Genomic DNA, 22707 nt, shown 5'->3' with positions numbered 1-22707 from the left:
ACTTTATCATGAACTTTTTACGAAACATTGTTAATTTTTCTATATTTCTAAAAAAAAAATATCTAAAATTGAATATAAAAAATACATAGTTTGTTAAAATTTGTCAATTAGTGGCGTGCTTATAATTTTGACACGCGGTGTATATCTGAAAATATTATAAATATATACATTAGGGCCGGTCCACTTTTTTCTCTGATTTCTTCGACTACGCGCGCGTAGCATACGAATGAGTCTACGTGTAATTCTAAGCCAACTTGCCGAAGAAACCGAAGGAAATTTGAAAATGTTTCACGTCTGGTGAAAGTTTTAAGAAGAAGATAAGTGCAGAAATTGATTCCTTTTACCAAAAAATCCCTTATAGCCTGTTTTTATACCAAATTTAAGCACATCTTTACACCAATATGCTTATTTTCGCAACTTGGCAAACTCAAAATTGATTTTAGACCCATAGTTTCTTCGGCAAATTTGCTTAGAATTTACCTGCAGACAGACTTCTTCTGTGCTATACGCGCATAGTCGAAAAAAAATCACTTTCACACCGCATTTTTTTCGCTGTGAATTTTTAAGTTTTCACTTCACATCACGACAGCTCAGAACGGGAATAGACCCCCAGTTATTGTTAAATGTATGAAAATGCAATATCAAATTACACATGCATTTCTATTTAGCTGACAATCGCTGCATTCATGTTTATATGTAAATTTGTAGGTAGCCCCATTTGTTATGATGTGGATAACTTGGAGTAGCACTTGGACCCGTTCGCGACACGAAGATGCGAAATTGCAGTTATTAGTCGAAGTTCATATTTTTCACACAAAATAACTTCATAACATTCTGGAAATTCTAAATCGTTCCGTAATGGGAATTTTATGCACCGCTGATGTTGCACATTTTAGCTCGTTGAGTGTGGCTGCTGATGGTTTTACTCACAGCTGTTATGGAGCTTTTTCCACATACATACGTATGTATGTATATACATGTATTAAAGTGGCTTAGAAGAAGTGGAAGCATTAATATAATTATTCACAGTTTGTGTGTTTGTTTAAAACGTATGTATGTACATATCTATATAAATATATTATATATAAATATAATATAAAAGTAGCGAATATCACTCAAGGTGATCGTAATTATGATCGCATAACTAAAAACTAAAAATGAACAAAAAATTTTGATCAACGATTTACACGTATTTTAGATTTAACAAGTAAGAAAGTCTAAGTTCGGGCGGAGCCGAACATTAAATACCCGGCGCAATTATTAAATATATGTTTTCCACCTTTCCGAAAGCTACCGCTACACGATAAGCCGGGGTGTATAAATTTTAAGTAAATTAGCGTCCTTAAATTTCGAAATATTGCAGTTTCAAGCATTTCTGAAATATACCGTTATATGAAAAGCGGTCGTAATTTTAGTCCGATTTGAATAATTTTCAACGCTTTGCTTTTATGTGGCAAGCACAATAACCATACCGAGTTTGGTTCAAATTGCTAGAACGGTTAGCGAGATACATATATGTGATCATAAGTGGGCGGTGCCACGCCCATTTTCCAAAATTGTATCATAAGCGTATTTCTTGGTAAAAAATTGTTGCAACCATCAATTTTGAATAAATTAGCTTTAATATTTACTGATTTATCGAGGATTTCGTATTTTTCTAAATTACCGTTATATGGGATGTGGGCGTGGTTATTGTCCGATTTTAAAAATTTTCGGCCATTTGGTATGTTGTAGCAGGACCAAGAACTGTGCCAAGTTTGGAAGAAATTGGTGCAGCGGTTACCAAGATATACACATGTAACCATAAGTAGGCGTGGCTACGCCCATTTGCCAAAATTTTTTAATATCTTATTTTTCGTCTAAAACTCATTGTAAATATCAATTTTGAGTGAATTATCTTCAGTAGTTAATAAAATATCGCACTTTTCGTATTTCTGAAAATTACCGTTATATGGGAGGTAGGCGTGGTTATTGTCCGATTTCGCCCATTTTCAATACCATCCGTCCTATGCCCAAAAGAAGTCCACGTACCAAGTTTCGTTACGATATCTCAATTTTTACTCGAGTTATCGTGTGCACAGACGGACAGACGGACGGACGGACGGACGGACGGACGGACGGACGGACGGACAGACAGTCACCGCTTAATCGATTTCTCTTTTCATTCTGATCATTTATGTATACATTTGTCTATATCTATCTCGATTCGTTTTGCCTGTTACAAACAACCGTTATGTGAACAAAGTTATAATACCCTTGTGCACAAGTGCGCTCGGGTATAAAAACACACAAAAATACGACATACTTATGCGCCGCACTATTTTGGACACACATGCATATTTACATCATACATACATTTGTATTTATTTCTTCCTTTTATAAAAAAAAGAAAGCATCCAAAGCCTGCACCCCATTGTGTGCCACTTTAATCCGAACTAAAACTCCCTTTATCTCCGCTGAACCGTATGCCCCCGGTGCCACTGTAAAGTATTTCGTTGGAAGCAAGTTGAGCCTAAGCTCGATTGTACGATTTCTGTTCTGATGCAGTCAGTCTCAAGTCGTAACTACTTGGAACTACCCTCAGTTAGTCAACATATTGGTTTCTTCAAGCACCATTATTGTCAAAACGGCTTTGCCATGCTGTTTGCCGCGACTGTGCCGAATGACTGCCATATTTCTCTGGCGACTTTGTTTTATGCGGAATCAGGTTATCTGGTGTCGGATTTACTTCAAATAAAGAGTTAAGGAGATAACTCATTTCTCCTCAGAGTTCGGGTATGAAAATAGAATATGTTCTACATCTTCCGCACTATTTTGGCCGCAGGTTTCACAATGTTCGGCATCATCTAATTTGTAGCGGAAGTAGTACGCTCTAAAGAAAGGAGGCATGCGCACTTAGTTGTTGAGTGATATTTTAAAGTCTGCTTCGTCATATTTTCTTGTCAATCAGTTTTCTATGTTTGGTATAAGTCTGTGCGTTCATCGACCACGATTCGCGTGATCCCGTCGGTATTTTCACTGTTATATTGTGCGACGTCTTGTCTACGCGTTCCAGGACTTTGTATGGGAATCACCACGGCTCGCAGTCATCGTTTCATTGACCAAGGGTTCAATCGAATCCAGTTATGAGATGACCAGCGCAAAGTCTGTACACTGATCGCGGGTTTCCTTAATATATAATGTCGTGTCAGATGCAGTTGCCCAAACCTCTGAGCCGTAGAGAATAACGGACTTCAGAAAACCAGCCAGTAGCTTCCTTACCATACGCCTTGGCCATCTTGTGTTGAGCATAAGCTGTAAGCTAGCTAGCTTGTGCTTCTGTTTGCTTTATGATTTTCCGCTTGCCTATTAGTAGAAGCTCTGCCTTCTTCTCAGCCAGCTCGAGGCACATTGAGGTTGGCCAATCGATGATGGTAGCAACTGTTACTGCCACACATCGTTCCAACTCAGATAAATGTTTGGCAAGAACTTCCACCACAATGTCTTCTGCGAACACTATTATCGTCGCTTCCAAAAGAGTTGTCTCAGTACCAATCCCTATAACTGTGCGTTCTACCAGACCAGTTTGGTTTTCGCCCAGCAGAATCCTATTTGGGAGTCGTTGGCGATCAGCCATTTAAAATACGCTGGGCCGTTGTATTTTCGTAGCGCTGAAGTTTGCCAATTCGCTGTGTTGAATTCACGTTTTACATCCAGTGTAAACAATTAGGCAATACTCGATGTTGCCGCCCTTCCACCGTTTTCCTTCTATTGGCTTCGCTTCTATTTACTTATGTTCTTAACGAAGTTTGTTGTATCGATTGTGGAACATCCTTTACAGAATCCGAAGTAGAGCCTTCTAAACATACACGTATGTACATATGTATATGTACAGTAGCGCTCAACAGAAAATGATTCTAACCGTTTGGTGCATCCATGAAGGATATAGTTTTAAATGAAAATTTTCAAACACTGCCGAAAATGAGATTCCGTTGATGCCTGACATCCTGTAGGTGCATGTCCATCAAAATTACCCCTAATTATGTGCTCCATGTTAAGTTTTGAAACGAATCCGCAAAAAAAACCCGCAACCATCTTTTCTTCCTTCCAATCTGCCACATTTGCTGTGCCACACAATTCACGTTTTTCTGTCCACGAGCGTTTTTTTATTTTTTGTGTTCCTTGTTGCTCCCGCTCGCTCTTGGTATTCGATGGGGATGCGTTCGCTGCGATTTGTTCAGTGTCTGGTACATTTAAGCGACTATGTAATTACGCATCACTTTTCTTTCCTCTTACACTCTTGTATTATTATAATTTTTTGTTATTTTGCAATGTTGTTCATTTTGAATTTGTTAGCTTTGTTGTTATTCCTGAGCTGCGTAACTGAACTTGACCCACAATGTGTGAGAAAGTTTTTGTTAGAAAATTGCGTGCGTGTTCATGTTGCTATTGTACTTTTTTTTTCATGAAATTTTTTTTTTGTTTTGTGAATCTTATATCGATACATATACATATGTACATACATTAGACTGCATCACCAAAAAAAGTTGATGTTTTTCCGCAGGGATTACAAAATTTATTATATTTAAAGACGTCCACCAAAATATTTCGGAAAAATATTAAGATTTGTTACTATAGCGTTAAAAGGATTTTTAAATATTTTTATGCAGATTTTTTAAGCTTAATCTGTTTTGTCATCTGAGGGGATTTTTTCCAAAAAAAACTTTAAGAAACCATTTTTATTCATAAAAAACTCCATTTTTTGGAGGTATTTTCAAATCGGTCCAGCTCAAATAAATCTTAATATTTTTCCGAAATATTTTGGTAGAAGTCTTAAAATATAACAGATTTTATAATCGCAATGGAAAAACAGTACCGATTTTCTTTTGTATGGGGCGTGATGCAGTCTAATGTAGCACGTATATGTATGTATGTATAAATGTATGTTAATGCAGGATTGCGTGTCTCCTCTTAATTTGCCATATTATCGCGGACTTGAAGAACAATGCAGTAAAAGTCTAATTTGATTTAAATTATATGGTTTCTAAAAGCCAAAATTTGATTTTTTATTTGTCGTTTATATTTAGTAAAGAATATCAAGTTAAAAAAAAAATTACTACGTGGGAAGACGAAGGGTAGCCGGTTAGACATCCAAAGGAGTTAGGAATCCAGGTAGTGGTTTTGTCCATTAAAATTCAATTCAAATCAATGCTATCGAGAATATTGATCGCCATGACTACCTTATGCATTGGAATGCATTCTTCATAAGTCGATAGATATTATATTTTATTTTTTACGTTTAAGGAAATAAAATAAGAATAGATTGATCCTCCAAGAAAATTTCGAAAAGAGCTTGAAATACACACGAAACAAAACCTAGCGTAGGTTGCAGGTAGGATCGACTACATTTTTTAAATAAAAAAAAACACTTTAAAAATCAAATATGTTCTGAAAAGAGGATTTACAGGCCTCGAAAATGATGTACAAAGCTTTAATGGAAAATGTATTTTGGAACGAATTTCCAGCGTTGTGCCATCTTCAGTGGTGGAATTGTTTATTCGAATTCGAGCCGAACCCTGTCGGAAAAACCAACCGCGAAGGTCAAAAATTGGAAAAGTGGAAGATCGGCCTAGCTCGGCAAACGGTTCGAAAACACCCACTGGCCCAATGGCCATGGGAAAATGGCCCAAGAACGCCCTTATTTAGAATTTGGCCCTACCTCACAATTCGTTTCAAACCCCGCCGAGGTAGGGCGTTTATGAATTGGGTCTTCTTGAAAAATTTTCTGAGATACGGCGTTTCCAAACCGGCTGGAGATATAGGTCGATATTCCTCTCACCCGTCGGTATGTACTGCATTTTCAGATCTTTTGCAAAGTGTGGCTAAAGAATTCTTTTACATCTATGTACTTGAAATTAATGTGTTTAAAGGCTCTTTAGCAAACAAAGGGGTATCCCGCAGTTTTATTATAATCATAGCAGCACTTCTAATTTTTCGCGTAAACCATAGCTTCTCCGACCACTGAGCGGCGGCCAGAGTCAAGCGGATCGGTGCAGACTAGCAGCATACTTAAATTGAAATGGCGCTACAACTGTTGGATTAAGCTATGAAGAGGGTATCGGCAAATGTAACACGTGGGAGCAGTGTTTCTTTCCCTTGTTGCGACTGTACTCTAGCCTGAGGTGAAGTGCCAAGTCCGCGTCAGTGCAGTGCGCTAACAAGATCGAATCAGCCTCCAGACTCGCTGTTTACCATTGCTGTCAGTGCGATGAAATTCACGGACCGCAGTATAACTAGGCGCTGTTCTTGCGACTACTTAATCGCCCGATTATACTAAAACCCGGAAGGAGTGCTTGTTGAACAGAGATTGCCAAACTCTCCCCTTGATCTTGCAATCGGGTCTGGCGGTATGGTGCCCGTTATGCCAGATGCGCGGCGTGATCAGTGGAAAGGAGGAGTTTCCGCACGGCCACGACGCTTACCGGTAAGGAAAGGATGTGTTTCCGAGCGGCCCGCGAGTTGTGTTTGTGGCAGGGCCGGCGGTCTAGTTCACGACTAGTTTCAGAGCCGCGCTGCGTTTGTTTTTCATATTGATGAGGTCTCATCTTCTTCGGATTTTGTCTGTCCTTGCCATTGATCGGGGAACGGCAGCAATAGTCGCTGTTTATATTTACATACATATGTATGTATATTTGCGTGTTGCATATATTAGTCGCGTATATGGGTGGTACAGTATATTTAGGCCTGAATCCTACATATATCATTCTTCTGCTTTTCGCGATATATGTACATATGTATGTGTGTATGTATTTTTATCTGCCACTCAACTTCAAATTTGTCTACAACATTCAATAATAGATCGAGTGTTAACTCATGCTATAGAGAATGAAAAAGATATATACATACATCCGCAAACACATTTATAAACTTAACTAGCCCACTGATCACATACATATGTATATAGCAACAACACGCTTATGCCAATTCTCCGGAAATCCATATCAAAAAGTTTTTGGGACAACGCAATCAACAAATCAACGCATACAAGAGAATCGTGCAACACGAGCATACAAAATTTATTTATTCTGCAGCACACCAAGAAATGGGTGAAGAATTTATTTATTCAATATGTTCAAGCAAAGAAATACTACTTAAATTGCAAACTAATCGACAAATCAACAAAGTCCAGCGTAAATCAAAATGTGAAACGGAAAAAACCTTGAGTTTCCGCTTGACTTTTTGCATGGAAATTGCAATATTTGAACTTTGCGCATGCGCACCTACTTACGAGTTCGAACTTGATTACATCCACACGTACATACATACATATGCAGGTACTTACATATGGACACACATGAATTGTGAGCGAAATATAAAATCAGCAATCCCTTTAAAGTTGTGGGCTAATCACTTGCGGGGAGCTCCTATTCGTGGAGCTCGTTTTTCCATGCATGCATTTTTATAGCTAAGCGTGCGCGCCTGCTTTCCGATGACGCTTATGTATCTCCATTGCGTCCGCAACAATGTGGCGCTGTGTGGCGATGCAACGCACGCTGCTCTACAATTTACAATTGATTGCTGTCATTAAAGATGAAAAATTCTTCAAATGTCTGACAGAGGTAAAGGCGTTACTGGCCCACAAAGCACACAAAGCATGTTTACACATACTGAAGACAACAAAAAAAAAAAACAAGTAAATATGCAAACATATATATGTATGTATGTATCTACAGGTTTTCTGCATAAAAAAAAACACTTCTATAAATATGTATAAAGATCAGCAAGATCAACAAAAAAAGCAAAAAAAACTGAATAAATACCAGTAAGGTAGGATTTCTACTTCTCATTCTTGTTTGCTTGAAACCCCCCATTTGCCCCTTTCCTAGTGGTTTTCCATTCACTTATGTACATAAATATGTATGTATTTGCAAACATCCGTGCACGGTGCGCCACACCTAAGCGACCATTTTGTCTGATGAGCATTTTAAAAGTTTTATTGGCCTACACTCCTTATTTGGCTGTGATGATTTTGCGCTGGTGTGAAGGTGATAATTTTCGGTTACTTTAAATGTATGCAATTTTTCCAAGTTTTAACTTTTAAAGAAGTCATTACGAAAGCATAAACCACGTCATTATGGCATTGGCACAATGCTATAGGCTTGGAGGGGGAAGGAGTCAAAATATGTGCCACCACATTAAGGGCGATCTTATTACAAAAAATTCAAATCTTTCACTATTAGCATTAGAGTGGTTCCCCAGTGTTAGTAAAACAATAACAAGCCATTCTGATATATACTTTTTACTACATACAGTGTTTGTCATAACTATATGACACCAACATATTGACAAGTTTTGACTGTTTATTTTGTGTTATTTAATTTTAATTATTTTTTTTATAAAAAAATTTTTTTTTAATTTTATAAAAAAATCATATAAGTAAAAAAATTAAAAAAATTAACAAAGTTTCACCAGAATTCCACCAAAAATCTGTGAATTAAAATATTTGTTTGCATTATTTGTTACTTTACTGTGGGCCATGTCGGATCTGCCATTTTGCATTTTGTTATTTTGACACTTTATTCTTTATCAGCAACCTTGAAGCCCCATATGCATAAGTTTATATGAAATTTCTGCGTGCTAAATTGGGTAATTTATTTCAATAAAATTAAAAATTCTAAACCTCAGCAAAAAAAAAAGAATATTTAAAACTTTTTTAAGTATAATAAAATTAAATTCGACTTTTCTAGCAGGGAGCAACCCACTTCAAGTTATTTTCGAACTGCAACCTTATTAACTTGTTTCTGACACCCGTAATTCAAATAAATTTTGATTTAAAAAAAAATAGGTGGCAACCCTCCTTGTACAGTTTAGAAGAAAAGGCTTTTCTAAACCATGTCGATTGATACCCATACTTTAAATAATTCTTTCAAATTAATTAATTTAATTTTAAACAAGTGGCAACCCTTGTAAAACACCTCAATAATATTCTAAGAGCCGGTTGCTCAAAGCCTGGTTGACACTAATCATCGGTTAACATCGTTATCGACGTTTTCGACTCCATGCATATAACACGGTGTCGGTAACGTCGATAACGATGTTTAACCGGGGATTAGTGTCAACCAGGCTTTGAGCAACCGGCTCTAAATGTTCAAAACAAGGGCTTCTTAGCAATCTTTCGTATGACATCCATATTTTAATTTTTCATATATTTAGTTTGGGAATAATTAATTTTCAAACTTCAACCTTTTTAAGCCTCATTCGTCTGAAACCCACATTGTAATACAAATTCCACATAAATAACTCTCTTAATTCAAATTGAATTAGATTTTTTAAACAGGTGGCAGCTCTCTCCATGGGTATGGAATTGATTTTATACATACATCTCCATACCGAGTTCCAGTGTGGTGGAGCCACAAATACTTTTGTATGGTACGTGCCACGCCCCTTTGTCAAGTCGAGATGACAGCTATCCAATGTTTTAATTGTTCAGTGTGCAAAATTTCATGATCGGTTGAGCAGTTAAAGCGTGGAAGCGTAACCAGCAAACAAACTCACTTTCCACCATTTTAATTCGTGTAGCAAAAGGTAAAAACATTTAATTTTCAAAGCTTTACTTAGAGTTCGAGGTTTTTCTTCATTTTACCCAAAAAGAGCTGCGCAAGAAGACAAATTATGAAAAAGTAAATTTTATTTGATTTTTCTGTAATAAAATGTTGCACCTACTTAAGTGCATATACATATATGTTGAAATATTAAAATCACATTTTCAATGAAAGTCACATTTTGGTAGGCTGAGAGCTATTTTGTACCAATTGTGGTAGGGGAAAAAATATTTTAGTGGCAACACTGGTTCTGGTGCATAGTACGTACACACGATAAATCATATAAGGTGCAATCCCGTATTCCTCGGACTCGGACTAGTAAAACTGTCAAAAAATAAAAACTCACTCAGAGCGAGAGAGTAACATTGAAAAGTACGGGATCGCTTTCTAGTAAAAAATGGTAACTTCTGTCAACTTCAACATAACCTCAAAATTTTGGGTGTAAATTTTTGCTTATTTTGTATGTAAACACAATCAGCTCACACATGTAAATAACCAAAAATACTTTCAAATTCATTAGAATCCACTCAAACAAGTAATTAAATACTTTTCAACATGAATTAGCAGAGTACACATTTCTTTTGTTTACAATTTGGTTGCCAAACACACTACAGCTGATCGTTTGACACATTTACCAGAATTTACCAGCGAAAAATTCTCGGACTAAAACTGGTAACTTCTGACAGAGAGAGAACCGTATTTACTCTCTTTTTTGTCCTCTCAATAGTCAGAAAACCGAGTACGGGATCGATTTCCAGTAAAATCTGACTGATTATGACTATTTCTACTATAACTATAACTTCAAATACAAATATCAAAAGAAAAATGTCAAAAAGGAGGACACTTTAGAAAGTAGGACATTTAGAAGCACACTTTATAAGGGAGGGCAAGGCTTAAAAAAGGAGGCCTGTCCTTCCTAAAGGAGGACGGTTGGTCACCTTATATTTAAGCACTGCGTAATCGAACTTACCAGTAAAATCTGCACTGAGAGAAGAATAAACCATATTGTATTTCTTTCAAACTAAAACGCATACAATTTGGGTCGTTTTCTTTGTTCCGCACTTCACAGATGCTTTTTCATATGTAATTAAGAAAAACCAAATAAAAATCAAAAACTACAAGTTACGTTAGACGGTAATTGAACCTAAGACCTCTTGGGATTAAACGAATAATAGCTGCACACTCAGCTACAGTAGAAAATGTAAATGGGGTTTCAAATGTTCAGTTTGAATAATTTTTTTTTCAATCGCTCAAACAAATTTTTTTAAGTTTGTTTAAAAAATACTTTTTCTGTTTAAAATTTTAATCGCTAACATGCAAAAACCGAAACGAGCTGGTCGACAAAATCATGTTACTTTTTTTCTTAGTGTAGTAAAGATTTGACTGGAATTTACGGCGAAAATTTCAAAGTGGGTAAGGAAGAAAATGACTGATGAACTTGGAAGCTTTACTGGACTTTTGTTGGATAAATTTTTACTAGTATCTAACTATTTGCCAGTAAGAAAAAAAGCTAATGGCAGGATGCTGGGTGCAATTTACACTAACAAAAGAGTTGTTTGTGGGGATACATATATGTTATAGATACGAAACACTCTTTTTAAATGGCCAAAAGCCATTCTCATGTCCGAAACTAAACTTCAAATCATGAAAGTGAAAAATTGAAAACCTCCGCTGCAATGAGCTGAAACGTTCCTATTCAAATAATTGTTTGCACGATACATTTTAAACTTTTCACTCAAAGGAAAACAGTAAAATATCCGAATATTCGTTATTTGGAAGACGCACGTTTTTCATTCTTCTTACGTCAATTGTCAAATTTTCACAAACTCACCCGAAAGAAGTTTAGGCGATCTCTGGCTAGTGAGTCACAAATTATTCTCTCAAAATGGCTCTCAACAGTCCGAAAACTTAACAAAAGAAACACGAAATGGACAGTGGGAGGGCAAAAAATAAACGGCATGAAATTAATGAGAAAGTTGCGACAAAATTCCTATGTGTATTCAAAATTTTTTTCGATCAAAATAGGATGAAAACTAGCCTTTACTGTCAAAATTCGACAATTTTTCTAGTTTTTTAAGACCCTTAGACACGTTTTCTAACTAAGGATGTCGTTTCGATAACTATACGTTTAGAGGGATCGATAAATTTCGATAACTGAAAAATGTATATAGATGTCGATATTAAATGATAACTCGATAAACCGTGGATACCTCTATCAATTTCGATAACTCGGTTAATTTTGATAGCTTATTTTGAAAGTTGCAAAAACTTCGATTCGATAAATCCACAAGTTTCAGTAAATCACTAAATATCGATAATTCGATAAGTTCAAAGGACTCGGTGCATTAGATAAATTTCCATAACTTAATAAATTTCATTAACTTGACAAATTTCGATAAACTTCGAAAACTAATTTTCTGTATCTATAAATTTCGGCATCTCAATTAACACGGATCAATTTGAATAATTTGATACGTTGAGATTACTTCATAAACATGGATAACTCGACAAATTTCGATAACTATAAACTACGGTGATTCGATAAATTTCGGTAACTTGATAACCATCGATAACTAAAATTTTTTATGATAGAATAATATTTATTCCTATCGAAAAAACTTAACCTTTCAGTAACTTTAACACTTTCTTACCCTTTCAGTAACTCTAAATCTTATGTATTTCTCATTGTTTTCATTTTCGTCTTTAGCTTTAATTTTGCCTTCACTGTTTGTGAATTCACTCTATCTGAATACGAAAAAGAATCTGCGAATTTCAGAAAAAAATAATAGAAACTTGTAAAGAAAACAAACTCCCGATAACGTTTGCATGACTCCTGCTCGTGTTCACAATTAACTTAAAGTTATTTTTGTCATAGCTAATCAAAAGTTAGTTATTTATCGAACTCCCGCAAAAAAGCTAACTAGAAGTTGGTTATTTTAATGAATTGATAATTTTTTTCTGCAGGGTATACACAAATACGGAAATCTATAAACGACGATTTTGGCCGTAATTTTCAACCAATGTTGCAGCCATAAAAACTCTCCCCATCTACAGAAAAATACCTTTAAAATGGTGTTCTTGGTTTTTAAATCTTAAATCGGTTCGGTAGAATCGCCAAAAAAAAAACGGAGACAAAATTTATGTTAGCGTATTAATATATACATAGATATGTACAAATACAAATGGACAGACATGTGTACAAACATACATACATAGAAGCCATATACATACTTTGTTTGTTCTATATTTAGAAATGATAAGGAGAATCTATTTAGTATTCACCTGACCATAACTGTATAAGGATGAACTTATAAGTAAACATATAGATATATATATATGTGTATATATGTTGAAAATATTTTATAAGTTCGACGATGTTAGATACTCGTTGGTATGTATGTAAGCTGCTGCATGCATACCTAAACTTGTAGTGAGTGTTGGTGTAGCGAATACCTACTGTACGTGTTATCCGCTGTGCGACTGGCGGTGGTGATAACATCCGCCGAAATAGCTCAGTTGGGAGAGCGTTAGACTGAAGATCTAAAGGTCCCCGGTTCAATCCCGGGTTTCGGCAAAAATTTATTTTACATTATTTTTTTTTAATTATTATTATTTTCTTTAGTTTTATTTTATTTTTTCATTCTTTGCACATATTTATGCACACAATATGTGCTACATATGTATGTGTATAAAATAAAGTTAAATTTTTTTTTTGTTATTTATAACTTTGGCAAACATGAATTAATATCATGAGTGGCTCTACATATTTCATAACGGTCCGGTTGTTGTAGTTTTTTAGTCGCAAAGTTTCTCAAAGGGTTGTTTCGTTTCCATTTTAAATATTTGTTTTGCATATGTACATTAATTTATGTATTTTCATACACATATACACATATTTCATAAATATTCAAAAGTGTCTGGTTCTCCAAAATTTTTCCCGGTTTCCATAAAAGGTACGTAAATATGTATGTATGTATATAGAAAATGTGCTTGAACAAGGTGCATCCTGTTGACGGACGGACGGACTGCAACTACTCGCAGCTACTGAATGTGGCCAAAAAAGCATTTGGTTTCTTGCGATGACGTATTTTCGCCTGCGGTGATTAGCACTTTTACGGTACATGGGTGAAAAGTATTCGACTTTAAACGCTAAAACGTGAGTACACGCGCACATACATACATAAACAATATTAATTAATACAAAAATATAAGAATGTTTTTATGTATTTTTAAGATTTGGCAATAGATAGCCAAATTAGTGATAACGGGTGATTTTTTTGAGGTTAGGATTTTCATGCATTAGTATTTGACAGATCACGTGGGATTTCAGACATGGTGTCAAAGAGAAAGATGCTCAGTATGCTTTGACATTTCATCATGAATAGACTTACTAACGAGCAACGCTTGCAAATCATTGAATTTTATTACCAAAATCAGTGTTCGGTTCGAAATGTGTTGAATGTGTGAAAAGTTGGCAGAAAATCCGCTTTTTTATCGACAAATTTTGTTCAGCGATGAGGCTCATTTCTGGTTGAATGGCTTCGTAAATAAGCAAAATTGCCGCATTTGGAGTGAAGAGCAACCAGAAGCCGTTCAAGAACTGCCCATGCATCCCGAAAAATGCACTGTTTGGTGTGGTTTGTACGCTGGTGGAATCATTGGACCGTATTTTTTCAAAGATGCTGTTGGACGCAACGTTACGGTGAATGGCGATCGCTATCGTTCGATGCTAACAAACTTTTTGTTGCCAAAAATGGAAGAACTGAACTTGGTTGACATGTGGTTTCAACAAGATGGCGCTACATGCCACACAGCTCGCGATTCTATGGCCATTTTGAGGGAAAACTTCGGAGAACAATTCATCTCAAGAAATGGACCGGTAAGTTGGCCACCAAGATCATGCGATTTGACGCCTTTAGACTATTTTTTGTGGGGCTACGTCAAGTCTAAAGTCTACAGAAATAAGCCAGCAACTATTCCAGCTTTGGAAGACAACATTTCCGAAGAAATTCGGGCTATTCCGGCCGAAATGCTCGAAAAAGTTGCCCAAAATTGGACTTTCCGAATGGACCACCTAAGACACAGCCGCGGTCAACATTTAAATGAAATTATCTTCAAAAAGTAAATGTCATGGACCAATCTAACGTTTCAAATAAAGAACCGATGAGATTTTGCAAATTTTATGCGTTTTTTTTTTAAAAAAAAGTTATCAAGCTCTTAAAAAATCACCCGTTATATTAGCGAACAACATGTTTCCCAACATACATATCTATTAACCTGTCAATAATTGTATTGAAGCAAATACTATTTTCATTGTTGTAGACATATGTACGTACATGTGTATGTAAATACTCAGATATCCGCAAATAATTAATTTCACTTTTCAGCAGTTGCAGTAGTAAATTAATTTTCTAATTGGGCGCGCACGCCAACTCCTTGTGCAATGTAAAGGAGTATGCAACTACCTAATTATGTCCATACATACATACATATGTACATAAGTATGCATGTATGCATGTATGTATGTATGTTTGTAAGTAACACGATTATGTGAGACGTTGCACGTGGAAGTGTTAAATGCTGGTTTCGCGCCCTATTTAAAATGTGTTTGGCGGTTTGGCCCTTTCAATGGATTTGTCCATTAAACTGGACACTTCAGAGAAAACAATTCTTATTTAAGTTTTGCAGCGTATTTTTTAATCACTTGCTATTATGAAAAGAAGTAAAGCTATATTTTGAGATATTTTACATTTAAAGCACAATGAACGCCAAGAAATCAATTTTGTCAGGGAACGTTTATAAATGAGAAGGCGCATTTATAAACGTTCTCTGCTCTGACTGCACCATTAAAACACTGCATATCCGACCCTAAATTTTAGTAACGGTACTGTTTCCGGTAGTTGAATTGTCCACACAACTTCGCTGAAAACAGTGTACGCGACATCTATGTGTGATATTCTAGCACGAACTCCACAATGCAAAAAATTTGTTGTTGCGCCATCTATCGATGTAATCATAGAACGTAAAGTATAGACAGAGAACGTAAAGTATAAATTGACGTTCTCTGTAGCAGCAGAAAGAAGCAGCATCAACATGACATGACAGTTCATTTTTATTGAACCAGCAAGAAAACAAAGCAAATTCATTTATTTCTAGCACGATTTCAGTCAAAAAAAGAAAGAACCCGCTTAAAAACTACCAAATATATTAACAATTCATAAAACTACTATGGATGCAGTTAAAAAAACTCATGAAATTCAATTGCAAGTGCGTCATAATGCAGAGGAGGTGCGTAACACGCTTAATGATCTCTATAGCTGGGAGCAGGAAATGAAGGCCAAGGAAAAAGAGCTCACACGACGTCCTGTATTCACGGAAAAAGAAGAGGTAGATCTCTAATATTCTAGTTAAAATATAGCTAAATAATGTCATTCATACCCCAGCGGGAAAATGTGCCTGTACGTAGTCACATCCTTTCGGAAAAGCAGCAAACTCAAACGAATAAACCGCAGCAGCAACCATCTAAATTAGCTACTGTTGTTAAGGACGCAGAAATTTATCCGACGAGCTCCAGCGGTGGTAAAATAATTACAAAAGTTTTGAAACTGTCATCATATCTCATCTCGCACAATTTCAGCTTCTACTCCCACAGAGAAAAAAGAGAATCCCCTGGACCACAACGAAGAAAAGCGCAAACAAGCTAATGAAGTGAAAAACAAAGGAAATACGTTGGTTAAGCTTGGCGAATATGAGAAGGCCATTTATGAGTACTCTACCGCGATTGATATATTCCCAGAGGACGCGGTGTTTTATAGTAATCGTGCGCTTTGCTATCTAAAATTAGAGAGGTTAGTTCTCTATGTAAAAAGCGACCATAGCCGCTATAATTTAGACATTTTCTTCCGTCAGATATAATGATTGCATTGAAGATTGTGACCGGGCCATTGAAATCGATAGCTTATGCGTTAAAGCCTACTATCGACGCATGCAAGCCAATGAGTGTCTAGGCAACAATATGGATGCACTTAAAGATTGTACCACTGTTCTAATGATCGAACCCAAGAATAGTGAAGCAAATAAAAGTTTGGAACGCATCAATGAAAGATTACGAAAAAGTTGTATGTAACAAAAGGACTATCGCTGTTTTCATTTATATTATTTAATTGGTTATTTGTTTTAGTAAAATCAGCAAAAGGTCCAAACTTCAGCGCAACCAGTGACAACATAATAGATATTTTGCCTATCGATAAACCACCTTACAAACGCTCAACCAAGCCTCTTCGTCGTGTGCCCATAGCAGATGTTGTGGGCCCCAAAGATACAAAAAGTTGTGAGAATTCAAATTTGAAAATCTCGGATGAAGATATAGACAAATTATTTAATAGCAACTGTGGTCCATTTGTTGAGGTCAAGAAATCCAATAATACAACGGAACGTAAAAACGCTGGAAAACCCGAAGCGAAAGGAGGAGAAAAATCTAGGCGATTAGACGAAGTGTACCCTCTTTCTAATCAAACTACTGAAAAGCAAGAACGCGAAGAAAGCCAGACAACCTCATCAACCGGAGAGGCGGACAAGTCGTGCACGACGTCTGGAACGGATGTGCTCCGGCTGAATGCTAATGTAAGCGCATTATTTTCTTTCCTCTGGGCGGTAATTGCTTTATTTATAAGATTTTTTGATGCCATTAAACAAAGTAGCAAAAATTTGTTCAAACGAGACAAAGACTCTTGAAAAAACACGTCTTTAACACAAAGAATTTATTATTAATATTATTATTTGAATGTTTACCAAAAATATGTAGTATGTAGTACTAATTGGTTTATGGGTATCTTACCAAAAAGTATATAGTCGTGCCAAACAAAAAATTTATTTTTAGTTAATAAAAATTAAACAATTGCTACTGAACGCCTAAATATAGTTATAGAAAATTAAATTAGATATTTTGTCTAATTAAGTGTGAATCTGTAGTTGCATAAATGTCCTTTAAAGCACAAACTTTATTTGTAATAGTCATCAAAGTTATTATCATTATTTACAAATTTTGTCGAAAACTAAGGCAGTCTGTAGCTTTATCCAATTGGGTTGTTTAAGGGTGAAGATTTTTGTGTTGTAGCGGCTGAAAAACTTAATAAACCGTCTCTAAATTAACATGCGTGTGTTTGTATTCAGTGTTTCGAATTTTGTTTGGAGGGCTTGAAAGACAAACGAAATTGCAGACAATGTGAGAGTGTTAAAATTGTTTCATGTATATTATTTTATTTTTGCTAATTTATTTTATTTTATTTTTCTCTTTTTACTAGTTAAATTCGTGTTTGCATTGATTAAAAAAAAGTTTTTATTCTTCTAGCGCCCCTTGCCGCCACCTCCAACGTCCACAGCGCAATTTTATCCTAACTGGAAAGAATTGGCGCCTGCCCAAAAGTATTATTACTTAAAGGTAATAAATACGATTTAGAGATGGTTAAATTTAAAAACATGTTTTCATTTATACAAAAAATTTTATTCATTTTTTTTTTTGCCATTTACAGAGCATTAATGTATCGCAAATACGCAAAATACTTGGTGCGGGTTTTGATTCTGATACTCTTACGGACATTCTTCATACTCTTCGCGACTTTTACTTATCAAATAAGGATGAAACAGCCGCTGCCACCCTCCTAGAAATCAGTAAAAATAATCAAGTCACCATTTTATCGCTACTTATGTCTGCCGATGAGAAGAAACGTAAGTAAGCGCTTCTTTTAGGTCCAATTTTTTACACTGGAAATAATATTTTGTATTCATGTTTATAACGCAAATATCATTTCTTTTATTTTACAGTCCTTACCGATATTCTAAATACTTTTAAGGAGAACCCGGCAAGCGCCTCAGCAGCAGAAAAAATAGCAAAAAATTTCAATTTGCATTAAATGCCTTCTTTCCTTAATGCATGTACATTTGTGTCCAATCATTTTGATTTACATAGTTGAAAACAAATTTATTGAAAATAAAATACAATTATGAAACTATTGATTTGGTGGGCCATATTTCTGTAAAATTTTTCGATACTTACTTGAAATAAAAAGCGAAAATAAGTTTTCCTTTTCCCTCCTATGCGTTTCAGCGCTTTTTCCTGCCTTCCTCAGGGAGTCTGTATTTGAACAATAAATAAACAATAAACATGAATAATATTAACAATACATATGTCTTTCAATTGATATATGATTACAGTAGATAATTATGATTTGCAATGTCTATTGAAACACATACATATGTATGTATGAATTGAACCAGGTTACAAGCAAAATGCATACATTTCATATTTTATTTATTTAATATCGGTCCATAAAAATATCAAACGATATCGGAAACGTATTTGTGTGTAGAAATTTTACTAAAAATGTGTCTCCAATGTACTCAAGCTCAAACTTTTTTAAAAATATGAAAAATTTATTATAAAACACAAGCTTTCCATGCCGAGTGGCAAAATAATGTGAGGGTCAATCTCGAGGTCATCTGGAGGTGTACATGTTTTTTTTTTTAACTGGTAACCCCCTTTTTTATCTCAAATTCAGAAAGAGCGGAAAATTCTGCAGTCAGGTAATAAATATATCATATTTGATCTTCAGTGTCATATGCAGCGTCAATCTTCGTATTTAATAATATTTGTTTACCAAATTTACCCAACTACGCACCACAGACCATTTGATCGTCTCAATCTCGATATGTTATTAGAACGTAGAATTTAGGGGGTGTTAGCTGAGTGAGTGTAATTGGGCAGGTGAAGCTGTGGTTGGTATCGCGGGGGCAACATTCACAAGCCGGACATATATTTGATATGTCGGGGTGGAGCGTGGATAAGTTGGAGTTGAGATGCAACTGCAATATCCAGACCTCGGGTCTTATTCTTACTAATTTACCAACTACCGGCCCGCGGTGTGTTATTCTGGGGAAATTCACAGGGTGGAGTCCCTTCACCGCTCCTAGTAGAAAAGTTGCTTTCACTTGCAAAAAGACGACAGATATAAATGTCTCTGTATCTGGTTCGGAAGAAAGTATACTGGATACACACAGTATATGCCAATAGTCCGATCAATATTAATATATGCCTGCATCAAAGTAATCAACGGCGAATAGGAACCTTCAAAGCATAAAAGGAAGCTAGGAATTATATATAAGCAGGGCTCTTCTTCTTGTTTGCCTCAACCGCTGTAAACCGCTAATCGACGCGATTTTGGCCGCAAGTCGTTTCTCTTCTATGCCAACTGACTCCAATCGGAAATGTCGAAAGAAACTCAAAAGAAACCAAGTCCCTCTCCACTTGGGTTTTCCATCGCAGTGGGGCCTGTATTTTCCTCTGCTACCATCAGCAGGTTCCGAGTTGAATACTTTCGGAGGACATGCACTAAGTCCATGTCATTGTAAAGCTCATACAGCTCATCGTTACATCGTCTGCGGTACTTGGATTTCATTAATTCAAATGATAAGGAATATCCCTTCTAGGACACTGCTACCTACAGGCGAATTCAGGCTGCGTCTCGAACGAGACGATCATTCTAACTCTTCTACAGAGGAAGCTCCGCTCGTCTCTATTCCGCGTGTGTCAAAATGTAATTGCCTGTTGCGACACACATAACTGTTGCCAGTTATAACTTCGAAGTAGTGAAGGACTTTGTCTGCGTAGGACTTAGGGTAAACATCAACAACAATGTCAGCCTGGAGACATTAAGCGAAGGATAACTCTTGCGAACAGGTGCTACTTTTGACTCCGTAGGCAATTTAAAAGCAGAACCCTTTCTCGATGAACAAAAGTTACGCTCTACAAATCTCTCATCAGGCTCGTCCTTCTATATGGCCAGAAACATGGTCGATGTCGAACAAAGTTAAAACGGCTTTGGGAACTATTCTATGCAAGACCTAGGGCCCTGCTCGCGTGGACGACGAAGAGCAGAGAGGCAATTGGCGACGTTTTTTGGTCTCGGTCCAAACAGACTAACGGTTGTAGCTCCAAACAAGAAGAAAAAATATGTACTTATGTATATCAAACCTTATGTCCCAAATAACCCCTATTTATGTAAATATATCTCGGAATCAAACTCAAAATGACGATATGCCTTCGAAAAGATTTTAAAATTCTTCGAATTAATCATCGTTATACACTCAAGAAACTTATGAGGGCTTGCCTGTTTACAGTTTAGGCGGTTTTTGAAAGGGAGGGAACTTCTCTGCTTACCACAATCGCGGCCAGCTCGCGATTGATTGTACGTTGGCTTGAAAAAAAAAACAACGTACGAAGTCATTCAACTCTCTTTAGTGAAAGCTGATGATAGAAGAAGTCTCAATGTGGTATTTCTCCCTGTTCACTTCAAAATATAGACATGATGCTCTGTTCTTTCGACGTTGGTTGTTTGCCGGACGTGGCTGTAATATATATCATATATATCAGTGCATTGGTTGCAAAAGTTTCCGGAACCACATAAAGGGTCGGGGGACTGTATGCAAACATTTCAAACTCTACATCCGTTTTCAAGTTGAGCAGATGGTAAGGATAAGTAAGGTGACACGTTCCGTAGATGACAATGGTGTGTGTTTAAAAACCTGTTATCAGGTCCTCCGTAGATGACTTCAATGCACGCCGAGAGGATCAAAGTTTTAAGGGCACCTAATATCGCCGATTTTGAACTCAATCGATGAGGTGTTCATCCGAGGACGTCCTCCTGATCCGAAATTATTTTTAGAATACCGTTAATCAAAGTAAAATAAGAAGCAAATAAAAAAGCTGAATCATTACTTCAATAACTTTAGACACATCAAGCAGGCGCTAACGCTTTGAGCCGAATCTCGGCTGTTAAATCCGTTTAAATTTGATGTTGGAATTGCATATTATGTTCTCATGCTACTTCAGTCGAAGATCAAGTCAATCGAGTTACTGCCTGTGCACTCAAGTTGTAGACATGTGCAATTATTGGTTTGGTGACAGTATGCGCCACTACGTACACAACAACTTCATTGAAGCGATAATCAGTTAAATTGTTTATAGGATTAATTTTTACATCACCACAATGGGGGTGGATAACTAGAGACTGCTATGGAGCAGCAATCGTCGCACGAGTAAGCGTTCAGGCCTGTCTGCGAAAGCCACGCCGTTCTCATGAACTTCATTTCAATGCAAACAAAACATCGTACTTTTACAAGTGCCGATATTTAAATACATATGTAAACATAAGTGAAAAGATCATTGTCGAAAAGCGAGATCTTCCAAATGGAATACACTCTCCAAGATCCATATTGTGGATGTCAATCATGACGTACTTGCTGACGTCGCGCTCAGCGGAGCCTGAATTGGAGCCGGTGTTTCAAGCTTGCTACGAGCACCAGTACAGCCTAAATAGTCTGGGCATACAGATGTAAATGTACATATGTCCATATGTGCACTTGTATGATATCTCTACCAGTATTTACTTGTTTATCTTTACAACGCTCAATCAGCGCCTGCCTACTCGCTCTTGCCGCTTCATTGCACTCGCAGCCCACTTTGCCACTTGTCAACTTCGGCTATTCGGCCAGCTTTAGCTCCAGGCCTCCAAACAAGCCAGACAACAGCTCAGCGACATGCATAGAATATGCGCGCCACCAACTCAACATGTCGCTGATCGGCGTCGCGGACAGTTGCTGACAACACGCTGACCGATTTGGATATATAAACGCGCATTCGTATCGTACCGGTTTCTCGTGAAACATCACACCACAAATCACCGTCCAAAGCCGTCGCGTACCGCTCAACTCAACTGCTGTGCCTACAATACGACTCAGTTCAATTCCAATCGCAGTAAGAGCGCAGCGTTTAAAGCGCACATTAGTCGTCGCGAAACTCGAATTTCTATATAATTTTTCTGATTTCTTTCTCCATCAGCAGCGCGCCGCTCCATCATATCCGTCGCCGCCAAGTGCCGCATGCCGCGCGTCTCCCGCCCACTTTCATTGTGCTGCTGTCTCGGTCATATCCATGTATAAATGTTTTTATTGTGATGTTGTTGTGTAGTGTTTTTTTTGGAAGCGAGTGATTTTCTCATTCCTTTATACTCTAACTTAACTGAAAAAAAAAATAAATCTGTATTTGCGCTTAGTTACATATAGTATAAGT

The 22707-nt window shown here is 36.6% G+C and overlaps 1 protein-coding gene, 1 long non-coding RNA gene and 1 other non-coding gene across 5 annotated transcripts; 2 read left to right on the top strand and 1 right to left on the bottom strand.

The window, feature by feature from the left end:
- Positions 1–13082: 13082 nt before the first annotated feature.
- Positions 13083–13155, top strand: Trnaf-gaa. The gene has a single exon. It is a non-coding gene; the product is annotated as a tRNA-Phe (tRNA).
- A 2507-nt stretch (positions 13156–15662) lies between these two features.
- LOC118743380 (RNA polymerase II-associated protein 3-like) lies at positions 15663–18594 on the top strand. Its single transcript, XM_036476011.1, has 8 exons — positions 15663–15968; positions 16025–16160; positions 16219–16429; positions 16491–16699; positions 16762–17204; positions 17932–18021; positions 18113–18308; positions 18405–18594. Exons 1-8 carry the CDS (start codon positions 15810–15812, stop codon positions 18491–18493), a joined length of 1533 nt encoding a protein of 510 aa, XP_036331904.1. The 5' UTR covers positions 15663–15809; the 3' UTR covers positions 18494–18594.
- LOC118743381 lies at positions 18200–22357 on the bottom strand. 3 transcript variants are annotated; one of them, XR_004993456.1, is made up of 4 exons: positions 22287–22357; positions 18637–18714; positions 18412–18505; positions 18200–18344 (listed from the first exon to the last, which is right to left on the bottom strand). It is a non-coding gene; the product is annotated as an uncharacterized LOC118743381 (long non-coding RNA). The 3 variants fall into 3 exon arrangements; XR_004993455.1 differs by lacking the exon at positions 22287–22357 and adding an exon at positions 22026–22112; XR_004993457.1 differs by lacking the exon at positions 22287–22357 and adding an exon at positions 19259–19746.
- Positions 22358–22707: the final 350 nt, after the last annotated feature.

The sequence above is a fragment of the Rhagoletis pomonella genome, unplaced genomic scaffold (genome assembly GCF_013731165.1).
Source record: "Rhagoletis pomonella isolate Grant_MI unplaced genomic scaffold, Rhpom_1.0 Rhpom_scaffold_00007, whole genome shotgun sequence".
Taxonomy (NCBI): Eukaryota; Metazoa; Arthropoda; class Insecta; order Diptera; family Tephritidae; genus Rhagoletis; species Rhagoletis pomonella.
This window is presented reverse-complemented; position numbering and strand designations above follow the sequence as displayed.